Source organism: Galeopterus variegatus, unplaced genomic scaffold, assembly GCF_000696425.1.
Source record: "Galeopterus variegatus unplaced genomic scaffold, G_variegatus-3.0.2 Scaffold9592, whole genome shotgun sequence".
Taxonomy (NCBI): domain Eukaryota; kingdom Metazoa; phylum Chordata; class Mammalia; order Dermoptera; family Cynocephalidae; genus Galeopterus; species Galeopterus variegatus.
In genome coordinates, this window is record NW_007735703.1 from 59,661 (window position 1) to 72,642 (window position 12,982).

At 34.6% G+C, this 12,982-nt stretch overlaps 1 protein-coding gene across 1 annotated transcript in view; it reads right to left on the reverse strand.

Annotated features, from left to right (window-relative positions):
• Positions 1-11,296, reverse strand: part of LOC103609412 (XK-related protein 9-like) — a 14,440-nt gene extending 3,144 nt beyond the window's left edge. Inside the window, 3 exon segments of the mRNA XM_008593738.1 lie at positions 4,244-4,289; positions 4,292-4,735; positions 11,284-11,296. Coding sequence (XP_008591960.1) covers positions 4,244-4,289; positions 4,292-4,735; positions 11,284-11,296 — 503 coding nt within the window.
• Positions 11,297-12,982: the final 1,686 nt, after the last annotated feature.

Genomic DNA, 12,982 nt, shown 5'->3' on the forward strand with positions numbered 1-12,982 from the left:
ACCTTTGGGATACTACAAAAGCAGTACTATGGGGGAAATTTATCACATTAAATGCTTACTTCAGAAGAATGGAAAGATGGCAAGTGAACAACCTAATACTTCACCTTAAAGAACTAGAAAAACAAGAACAATCCAAACCCAAAGTCAGCAGATGGAAAGAAATCATTAAGATCAGAGCAGAACTTAATGAATGAAACCCAAAAAACAACACAAAAGATCAATGAATCAAAAAGTAGGTTTCTTGAAAAAATAAACAAAATTGACAAACCATGAGCACAGCTAACTAGAAAAAGAAGAGAGAAGACCCAAATAACAAAAATTAGAAATGAAAAACGTGATATTACAACTGATACATCTGAAATACAAGGAATCATTCAAGACTACTATAAACAACTATATACCAACAAATTAGAAAATCTGGAGAAAATGGACAAATTTCTGGACAAACACAAGCTACCAAAACTGAGCCAAGAAGATGTAGAAAATCTGAACAGACCAATAACAATAAAGGAGATTGAAGCTGTTATAAGAAGGCTCCCAACAAAGAAAAGCCCCGGACCAGGTGGATTCACAGCAGATTTTTACCAAACATTCAAAGAGGAATTGACACCAATTCTCTACAAACTATTTCAAAAAATTAAAATAGAGGCAATTCTCCCAAACTCATTCTATGAATCAAACATCAGCCTGATACCAAAACCAGGTAAAGACACAACTAAAAAAGAAAACTACAGGCCGATATCCTTGATGAATATAGATGAAAAATCCTCAGTAAAATACTAGCAAACAGAATACAACAACACATACGTAAAATTATTCACCACAATCAAGTGGGATTCATCCCAAGGATGCAAGTTGATTCGACATACACAAATCAATAAATGTGATACACCATATTAATAAAATCAAACACAAGGACAATATAACTTCAGGCTGCCTGGATGCCAGAATTGAATGTTTCAATGGCAGGAGTTGCTTGAGTGAGCCACAGTCACCACGAGAGTGAAAGGAACTTCTTCCCTCGTCACTGTTCTGCCCCATCCACTCAGCTTCCCACTTAAGTTCAAATTCATGTACTTTTTATGGAGCACCGATAATATGTCAGGCATCTCACTTATATTAATTTGCTTCACAGCCTCAAAACAATCCCAAAAGATAACTAGCAGTGGCCCAACGTCCTCAAAGCTGAGGAAGCACAGTTCAGGAAGAGGAAAGGGATTGCAGAAGACCATTCAGCTGGCAGTGGCTGAGACAAGATTCAGACATGATCCCTTTACTACAGGCCATTTCCCACTCCCACAGCTGTCCCCATGATCCCGGTGCCTTATGATTCCAGTGCCTTATTTTTTTGCTGTTGTTGTTCTCATCGAGACTCCATCTCCCACCCCGTTGACTAGCTCATAGTACTCATCCATTCATCATCCTCTCCCCCAACATCTAAGCTCCTTACTCTGCCTCTAAGTCCCATATCCAACTACTTGGTTCCCCTATAGCAGTGGTTCTCAATTTTTATTGTGTTTAAAAATCTCTTAAAATACCTGCACTCCCATGTTTATCGCAGCATTATTTACAATAGTCAAGCATTGGAACAGCCTAAATGCTCATCATTGGATGAGTGGATAAGGAAAATGTGGTGTATCTACACAATGGAATACTACTCTGCTGTAAAAAAAAATGAAATACTACCATTTGCAATGACATGGATGGACCTAGAGAGAATTTTATTAAGTGAAAGAAGTCATGCACAGAAAGAGAAATATCACATATATGATAACCCACTGCCAATATCATCCTGAATGGGGAAAAGCTGAAAGCTTTTCCTTTAAGAACAGGAACTAGACAAGGATGCCCACTCTCACCACTCCTATTCAACATAGTGTTGGAAGTACTAGCCAGAGCGATCAGAAAAGAGAAGGAAATAAAGGACATCTAGATTGGAAAAGATGACGTCAAACTGTCCCTCTTTGCCGATGACGTGATCCTATATATCAAACAGCCTAAAAGCCTCTACAAAAAAATTCTTGGAGTTGATAAACAATTTCAGCAAAGTAGCGGGATACAAAATCAACACACAACAATCAGTAGCATTTCTGTACTCCAACAGTGAATATGCAGAAAAAGAAATCAAGAAAGCTAGCCCATTTACAATAGCCACCAAAAAAATAAAATACTTAGGAATAGAGTTAACCAAGTATGTGAAAAATCTCTGTAATGAGAACTACAAACCACTGCTGAGAGAAATTAAAGAGGACACCAGAAGATGGAAAGAGATCCCATTATCTTGGATTGGAAGAATCAACATTGTGAAAATGACCATTCTACCCAAAGTGATAGACAAATTCAATGCAATCCCCATCAAAATTCCAATGACATTTTTCTCAGAAATGGAAAAAACTATCCAGACATTTATATGGAATAACAAAAGACTATGCATAGCCAAAGCAATTCTGAGCAAAAAAAATAAAGCTGGCGGCATAACACTACCTGACTTTAAACTATACTACAAAGCTATAATAACCAAAACAGTATGGTACTGGCATAAAAACAGACACACTGATCAATGGAATAGAATAGAGAATCCAGAAATCAACCCATACACCTACAAAGGCACCAAGCCTATACTCGGGAAAAGACTACTTCTTCAGCAAATGGTGCTGTGATAACTGGATATCAATATGCAGGAGAATGAAATTAGACCCATACCTCTGACCATATACTAAAATCAACTCAAAATGGATTAAAGAATTAAATATACACCCCAAAACAATAAAACTTCTTAAAGAAAACATAGGAGAAACACTTCAGGAAGTAGGACTGGACACAGACTTCATGACTACAACCCCAAAAGCATGGGCAACCAAAGGAAAAATAAACAAATGGGATCATATCAAACTAAAAAGCTTCTGCACAGCAAAAGAAACAATTAACAGAGTTAAAAGACCACCAATAGAGTGGGAGAAAATATTTGTAAAATATACATCTGACAAGTATTAATATCCAGAATATACAAGGAACTCAAACAACTTTACAACAAAAAAACAAGTAACCCAGTTAAAAAATGGGCAAAAGAGCTAAATGGGCGTTTCTCAAAGGAAGATATATGAATGGCCAACAGACACATTAAAAAGTACTCAACATCACTCAGCATTCCAGAAATGCAAGTCAAAACCACACTGAGATACCATCTCACCCCAGTTAGGATGGCTAATATCCAAAAGATTGTGAATGATAAATGCTGGCAAAGTTGCAGAGGAAAAGGTACTCTCATACACAGTTTGTGGGACTGCAAAATGGTGCAGCCTCTATGGAAAATGGTATGGAGGTTCCTCAAACAATTGCAGATAGATCTACCATATGACCCAGCTATCCCACTGCTGGGAATATATCCAGAGGAATGGAAATCATCAAGTACAAGGTATACCTGTTCCCCTGTTCATTGCAGCACTCTTTACAACAGCTAAGAGTTAGAACCAGCCCAAATGTCCATCATCAGATGGGTGGATACAGAAAATGTGGTATATCTACACAATGGAGTACTATTCTGCTATAAAAAAGAATGAAATACTGCTATTTGCAACAACATGGATGGACCTGGAGAGAATTATATTAAGTGAAACAAGTCAGGCACAGAAAGAGAAATATCACATTCTCACTTATTTGTGTGAGCTAAAAATAAATAAATAAATACACAAACAACCGNAATACCTGTTCTCCAATGTTCATTGCAGCACTCTTTACAATTGCTAAGAGTTGGAACCAGCCCAAATGTCCATCATCGGATGAGTGGATACAGAAAATGTATATCTACACAATGGAATACTACTCTGCTGTAAAAAAGAATGAAATACTGCCATTTGGAATGACATGGATGGACCTAGAGAGAATTATACTAAGTGAAACTCGTCAGGTACAGAAAGAGAAATATCACATGTTCTTACTTATTTCTGGGAGCTAAAAATAAATAAATAAATTCACAAACAACCTGGGGGAGGGTGGGAAGAAGACATAACAACTATAATTCCTTGAAGTTGATATGACAAGCAAACAGAAAGGACATTGTTGGGAGGGAGGGGGGAGAGGGAGGAGGGAGGGAGGTTTCGGTGATGGGCCACAATAATCAACCACATTGTATATTGACAAAATAAAATAAAATTTATAAATAAATAAATAAATAAGATGTAAATATATACTTCAATTTAACGATAAAAATAAAATAAAAATTTTTTAAAGTTAAATAATTCCAAGGAGAAGAGTAGAAACTACAGTGATACTGATACCTATAAAATAGGAAACCCAGAATCTGGGAAAACCCAGAACACAATCAATATGCCCACTGTGGCCAGTACCCTTACAATATAATAACAAGACATTGGACATTTGGTATTCTGTCTCTTAATATTAAAAAATGTAAAGATAAGAATGAATCCAACAACAATTCTGTATAAGAATTATATAGTAATAGAAGTACAAAACTGAGTTTGCTTTTTAAATGCCCATATTATACCTAAAAACCAAAGAAATAACAGCAGAAATAAAGCAATCATAACATTAAAGAATAGCAGAAGTACAACACTCAGCATCCAAGATAATAAGGTAAATAACTTGTAAAAGAGATATGTGACTTTTGGACAGAGTCCATTAAGGAGATTTTTATCAGGCAAGGATTTTCTTAAAGCTATTTGATAACCAACAGTTGACCAAGAAATAGCACAGCAAGAGACCATGATGGCAGCATCTACAAAACAAAAAATAAAAAAAGATATATTTTTACAGGAATAATATTAGCAATACTAAGTTATTAGATGCCATACATACTTTATCTGTACACACACAACCACAAACCCATGCCAGCACTTTACATACTCATCTCACCTAATCCTTCAAGGTAGATATTAATATTCCCATATTACATGTAAGGGAATTGAGGCTTGGAGAAATGTATTACTTGTCTCAAGTCACATAGCTAGCAAGTTGCAGAACTAAGATTTGAACCTAAATCTGCCTGATTCCAAAGTTGGTGTACGTATGTACTACATTAGAGTGCTTTATAATGATTTTGAATAAATTCACTGGACAACTTTTATCGAGAAACTGGCATACTGGAAACTGCATACTCTAGGAGTTAAGAGACTATGGTTATAATCCTAGCTTTTCTAGGCTTTTTGGCTTTGACCTTTGGCATATACATACCTAATTCACTAAGATACAGCTTCATAGGAGAGAGAAAAGTTACAAGAAATTATAACACAATATGAGGTATTAAAAAGCTCGATTTCTCACCTCGTGAAGATAATGAATCAAATGAACAAATATGTTCTAGAACTTACAAATTTCTATAGGTATGACATCTTTACTCCATTTTTCCTGCGGTAACAGAATAGGAAGTTCATTACTACTTTGGGAAGGCAAGTCATTATTAGCCCCACTGGCAAAGCTGGGGATTTTTATAAAAGTGAAAGCAAAGATTTTAGAGAATTAAAAAGAAATATTTTAAAGCAGAATACAGAGTGCTAGTCATTTCCATTAAGCCTCATTGGAGGTCTATTTAATATGATAGAAAGGCAGACTTACCATTTATCTACTGATGAGGGTAATGAGGACAGGACCTTATGCCTTTGTGCACTCTCTTGGTTTTAGCACATACCACCTTGGACCTCACCAGTTGAACTTATTTTCTTTTCTTAATTCAAAAATATTTGAATTAAAACATCACTTTCTCCAAATTGCCCTGTGGTGTCTTTCTTATAATTGGTTTTAATTTCTACCAAATTAACACATATACATAGTTTTAAAAAGCTAAAAAGTTCTACAAAGCTTATAAGAAAAAACCAGCAGTACTTCGCTCACCCCTCCTCATCCCTCAGCTGCAACCCCCAGAAAAAATCATTATCCACTCCTCTAGCTTTTGTTCTGACACTTATTGCCATATTTCTAAATAAAACACACATTCTGCTTAACTTATCTCTTTTAGATACTGTTTATTGATTTCTTATTTGGAAAGAGAAAATTTTACTACATACACACATATATACACATCCTCCTTCCATTTTCCTCTCCCTCTCTCCACCCAAAAAAGTAACATCGCAATTTTTGGTAAAATCAATATTTGGTATTTATTATAACTACATAAGAACAGCTTTTTTTTCCCACCACTCAGCCACTCTGATTACTTATCCTTTCCTTTAAAACTTTTCACTTTTCCTAGAGTTAACAATTTTCTTGTTACTTGCTTAGTTTTTCATGGCTCTATCACTATTTCTTAGCAAATTCTTCAAATTAATTAATAAAACTCCTCTATATACATCTATTAGTTCTTTTTTATCTTTTCTCTTTTTGTAGAATACCATCCTCCTACTCTAAGCTGGTTGCTCTCAAGTCTTGCTTCTCTTCTTCCCAGAACTTCCCTTCACCTCTCTTCTATGTTGACTTTTCTGTTTCCTGCTTCTCACGAATCTTCTTTCTTGCTTTATTCTCTCTTATGTTTTCATTAAGCATTTTCCAGGCCTTCCTGAGAAAAGTTGTACAGAAGCCAAATTTTTAGAGACCATATATGTCTCAAAATATCTTTATTCTACCCTCATACTTGACAATTTTGCTAAAAAAAATTCAAAATTTAAAAACGTTTTCCATTAAAACTTTAAAATCATTGCTCTATTATGTTCTAATTTCAACTGTTTCAGTTAAGAACTTTAATACCATTCAGTTTCTCTGTCTTTAGTAAATGGTCTTTTTTTCTTCAAATCTTCTAGAATCTTATCTTTGTCTTTGCTTTCCTGAAATGATAATGCTGTGCTTTTTTATTTTTAAAAAAGCATTTTTATTCACCTTTTCAATTTAATGACCCACATCCTTCTGTGATATGCCTTGTTTTTATTCTTTGGTGAGTTCCCTATGAATTGACATGAAAGTTTAAAGCAAATAAACATGGTTCCCTTGGAGGTAGATTTATCATGAAGATAGTGAAGCTTAAATTTCAAGGACTCTCACTCCTTCTGAGGCTGGCAAAAAACCCTGGCAAGGTGCTCACCTTGTCATATGTTTTTATAAACTTTGCAAAAATAAGACACTTTTGATTTCAGATGATTAAATTCCCCATCTCTTTCTACTCCTACTTTCCTCTCTCACATTTCCCCTCAGTATTAAAGTGGCCGTGGCCATTGTGGGGATCGGCTAAGAGAAATTAAGTTGAGAATACATTTAGTTTAGGTGTAGAGACATGTTTACAGGGCTTGCTTGGATAATTAATATTAGTAAGTGGGAGAGCCTTTCATATGATTATGCCATCAACAGGCCTTTGATTCGTAATGTTAGGGCATGATGTCTATCCTCATCCTATTGACACTATTAGTTTGACATTGCTGCCCATTTCCCACTTACCTACCTGCTTCTAGTATGTTTTCTTCAGATCGTATTGCTGCCCTAACCTATACATTACACTCTATCCAAACTGAATTCTTTATCTTCGCCAAACCATTCCTTTAGTTATACATTTTCCTTGGTCTGAAATGACCCTGCCAGTCACATGATACAGACTCTTATTAATTTCTTTCTGATTTGACACTAAATACTGACACCATTGAAGAAAATATAAAATTCCCACTATTCACTAAATAAGATATTGACAATAAACTAGTGATGTCAATTCAAACAGTATTTAAAATTAGTCACTTCATCTAAAAACAAAATCTTGAAATATCCTGAAATCCTATAGCACATTATTAAAGAAATTGGTAGAGGTTTTCCAAAATTTGACAGCATTCCAAAAAATATACATATTACCAATCAATTATGAAGCTGAAAAAAACTTTTCTAAATTAAAAGTAATAAAAAACAAATTTCAATAATTATGCTAGAGAAAGTATTAATTAATTTCTATTTTCTCTATGGAAATTATACTATAAAATTGCTATCAAATCTAAAGCCAATCAAAGAGTATGAAGCAAAAAAATCTAGAGAAAAGAGTACTTAAAAAGTAAAAATAGGGCCGGCCCGGTGGCGCACTGCTACAGTGCGCTGCTTGGGAAGCGCGGGCGGCGCTCCCGCCGAGGGTTCGGATCCCACATACAGACCGGCCGCTCACTGGCTGAGCGAGGAGCGGGGGCAACACTGAGGGTTGCGATCCCGTTGCTGGTCACGAAAAAAGACAAAAAAAAGGGAAAAAAAAGTAAAAATATATTTTTCTTCCTTTTGTAAAATTTGTGGTGTCAACTTTCACATATCTGTAATTTGCTGTATTTTCTTATTTTAAATAAATATTTACTTTCATATCTTTTATGAACTGAATTATGTATCTCCAAAACTTATACATTGAAGCCCTAACCCCCAATGTCTACAATCCAAGGAGAGAGGCCTCACCAGAAACCAACCCTGCCGGCACTTTGATACTGAACTTCCAGTTTCCAGAATTGTGAGAAAATAAATTTCTATTTTTTTAAGCCACCAAGTCTGTGTTATTCTGTTATGGCAACCCAAGCTGACTAACACAATTCCCTAATATTATATTCTTTTTCTTAAATAAAGTCTCTCTAAATGTTTTTGTTTTACATCTCAAAAAACCCAGATCCACCTTTGCTTTAACTTTCTCCTGGACTATACAAGGAATTTAAAAGACTGAGTCCACGTATCCTCCACCTGACTTACATGTTATTGTTGTCCTGTATTTTCATTCTGTCTTTTTCTTAACACAATAGTATTATTTTTGTTTTATATAGTCAATGTTCATTTAGATTTATCCATATATTTACTACTTTCTTTGCTCTTTATTCCTTCCTGCACCTCAGAACAGAAGTGTTCTGACTAAAGTACATTCTTTGGAATTTCCTTTAATAGTGACATGCTGCGGTATGGATTTCTTTATACTTAGTATGCTTGTGAGATGATGGGCTTCTTGACTCTCTGGGTAGGTGTCTCTCATCAGTTCTAAAATTTTTTCAGCCATTATCTTTTCAAATATTGCCTCTGCTTCATTTTTTCTCTTTTCTCCTTTGGGGACTCTGCTCAGATATATATTAGACCTTCTCATCCTATCCTTCATGTCTCTTAATATCTCTTTCATATCTTCCACCTCTTTGTCTCTCTAAGCTACAATCTGGATTACTTACCTAGTGTACTCAGTTGTGTTTAATATGCTGAATTTCAATTCTTGAATTTTTTAATTCCCATAAGTTTTTCTTCTTTTTCAAATATAAACTCATTTTTAACAGCTTCCTATTCTATATTTTCAAGTTCATCATTTACTTCTTTAAATATAAGAGAACAGGTTTGGATCCCCAGCCACCCACCCCCCACCAAAAAAAAAAAAAAAAACCAGAATGTTTGTTTTATACTCTGCTTTATATTTTACACTTTATACTTTATACTTATACTTTCCAAAATCTAAAGTCTTAATGAGTTTTTTCTATTCATGCTGATTTTTTACTCATAAGACCTCATTACTTTTGGCACTATAAACTACTGTCAACCATTCATTTTGCTTGGAATACTATTTGTGAAAAATTATTTGAGGCCTAAGAGAAGGCATATTCCTTCAGGGAGGATTTATTCTTGTTTCTGCCAGACATCTATGGGCACTATCAGTCTAGGACCACTTTAAACTATACTCACAGCTTGGCTTTTGTTAGTTTTCTGGACTAGCCAACAGAAGTGAATTTTGGTCCAAAATCTGATTGTAATCACTTCTCAGGGATGTTCTTCCCTGCTCTACTGAGCATCAAAGCAATATTCATTAGTCTCTTGAAAGTGGTGAGGTAGATAACTTCACTCTTACCCTGAGAAGGGTGTGTTTTGGAGTCCCTGCTTTATAGATTAGGATTTATAACCAGAGAGATGTCCCTCCTTGTGGGAACCCCTAGTTTTATTTTCTGTCTTCTACACCCTGGAAAGTTATCAAAACTGAATCTCCTGTTTATAAGGTTCAGCAAAAACCCACAGGGCATAAATGCCTTCAGAGTTCTACTTAAGCATACTGCATTCCCACTTTCATGTATATTTTGGCCTGTTGTATCAGATATTTTATGTTTTAGGAAGACTTTTAAAAATATTTTATCCAAAATTGTTAGATATTTTCAGTGGCAGGGGTGACTAAAATAATTTAGCCTTTCAGTAGAAGGGTTGATTCAAATAACCCAAGTTTTCCATCTGCATTCCACCTTCTAAACATTTATTGACATTTCTAATCTGCTATTCTACTCTGCAATCTCTTTGTCCCTATGTTTATACTGTTTTTACTTTTTTATTCTCCTTTTTAGTGTGATTTCAGAAGCAGAGATAAAAGAATATGTTCAGTCTTCTGAAGTACTTCTATATGTAACTCTGTTAGAATGAACAAAACTGAAGGAGGAATATGAGAAGAAGGGCAGGACCCTCCATATTTGATCATATTTGATCCTTTTCCCCTAGGGCTGGAGCACACCTCAGCCTTGGAGGAAGTTTGCAAGGCAAACTTGCTGGCTGAATCCCCAGAAATAGGAATTTGCTTGTCTAGCAGAATACAAGACAAACATAAAAACTAGCTTAGCATGCATTTCTCTGAGTTCCCTCTTTTCCCATGGTTATTTAATATGAACCTTGGTTTCAGGGTAGGACAACATTATTTACATAAATGTAAAGCTGTTTTCCAGTCAGCCCAGAGTTGTAGACTTGCTATGAGGCACATATTATCCAGATCCTGAGAAACTCAGGAAGATATCAATAAAGCTATGCTGACTCCACCCCAAAGCAAATCAAAATCCTGCAGGATCCTAAGATAATGTCAAGGACGAGAACAGAAACCAGACAGAGCCTTGGCAAGATTTTACAAATGACTCCTTACACAGAACCCCCACAACTCATGTCCTCCTCTCTCCTGCTTTTCACTTCTCATTTCTTACCTTATGTAAACACTCGATTAACTTGAGAATATGAGATAGGTTAGCCCACCATCTCCTCAGGGTACCAGTGTTCTAGAATAAAGCTGCCTTCCCTTTTTTCACCAACATTTGACTTTCAAGTCTTTTGTTTCTGTTTGGCAATAGGCAGCCAGACTCGGGCTTAGTAACAACCTGATTTTTTTAAATTTTGAGTTATTTTTGCCTGATTGTCTAATGATACGTTGTTACTATAGAAAATCTGAAAGGTATAAAGATGATGAAAAAAATCATTTGGGTTCAAAATGGCGACGGGTCTGGAGCGCCCGCGTCAGGAATCAGCGCGATCCTGAGAGCTGTGTGCTGTGATACCAGAGTATAGACTNTTTTTTTTTTTTTTTTCTTTTCAAGAATCAAGAAAGCTACAATATTAATTTACGGTTACTAGCCATGATTCGTTAAGAGACCAGGTTGTTAATTAAAGGACATTACCTAATAATTTCTTTCCCCCCTATAAATGTTTAGAGATGATATAACACTACTGAGACAAGAGGTCCAAGACCTACAGGCTTCACTTAAGGTAAGAATAAAATTGATTATACTTGTTTATTTTCAGTGTTTCAGATAATAAATCTTTTAAAATTTGCTAATTAAAATTTATTTTTCATTAGGAAGAAAAATGGTACTCAGAAGAATTAAAGAAAGAACTAGAAAAATATCAAGGGCTGCAGCAGCAAGTAATTGCTTTTAAAAATATTTAAAGCATGTTTGTTAGTTATTTTCAGTGTTGAAAATTAAGCAAAGTACCACTTTTGTAAGTAGTTGGCCTGATATAAATAATGTCCTAATTTGTTTCTCTGTGTTCAATAGCCTACGGTATATGAGGAGTCTTCAAAAAGCTCATGGAAATATTCGTAGTATCTTTTTTTTTTTTTGGTGGCTGGCCAGTAAGAGCATCAGAACCCTTGACCTTGGTGTTACAACACCATGCTCTAACCAATTGTATTATCTTCTAATTGTATTTTGCCACGAACTTTTTGAAGTACCTTCATATATTTTTTGAAATTCTAATGAATGCAAAGAAATATATGGGATGCAAAGATGTAACTTCTTAAAGATGTTTCATTATGAATTGCTTACCTATCGATTTTTTTTTAATATGGGCTACCTTTTTCTAATTTTCTGGCAAATACCTAAATGGTTAACAATTATAGGTTCAAAAAGTAGTGAATCTCTTCAAAGCATTTGTGTTTGTGATAAACTAGAAATGACTAAAATGTCTATTGGTGGGGAAAGAAATATTATTAGCTATTTATTGCTTTATTAGTGATGACTGTTTGAAAATATGGGAAAACTGTTCTAGTAATGTTAGGTTTTTTAAAAAAATGAATAAAAATGTATATGTATACATATGCACACACATGTGTATATTTTATGATTTTACATAAAAGTAATACATAGAAATGAAAAAATCACTCTGGTATCAAAAGTGGTTATCTCTGAGTGGGATTCTTTTGATATCTTAGATTCTTTATAGTTTAGTGTAGTTTTTGAATAAATGCCTTAACCAATCATGATTTTCATGCTTAAATTATGTTGACTTTATGTTAAAATTACAGGAAAAATCCAAGAGTAATGAATTTTACCAAATCCATATATAGTCTTCACTTGCAAGAATGAAGGAGATACCCTTCAATAATAGTTCTACTATTTTCAAGAAGTGATTAGAGATCCCTTTGCACATTATCTTATTGTTACTCTCAGTCAGTTCTTTTTGCTTTTTTTAGTCTTTGTGCCAAGAATTATCATTTGGACTGGAAAAGACAAAAAGAAATAGATGAATAGGAAGAAATCAGCCTTATTACTACTGAACTTCCCTAAATGGGGATTCTGTTAACATTGAAGAGGTTTTTCGTAATCTAAAATACTTATAGTTCATTTACTTATGTTTTATATAGATGCCATTAACAATTAATCAAGCATGGCCTGTTTTATTTTCTGTACCTGAAAACAGAGAGGAATTTGTTTACTACATTTGAGATGATTATTTCACATTTAATAAATTTAAATAAATTCTTCGTAGTGCAAGGTGTAAATTACTTTGGTAGGAAATTTACCTTTGGGGGAAAATGTATTTT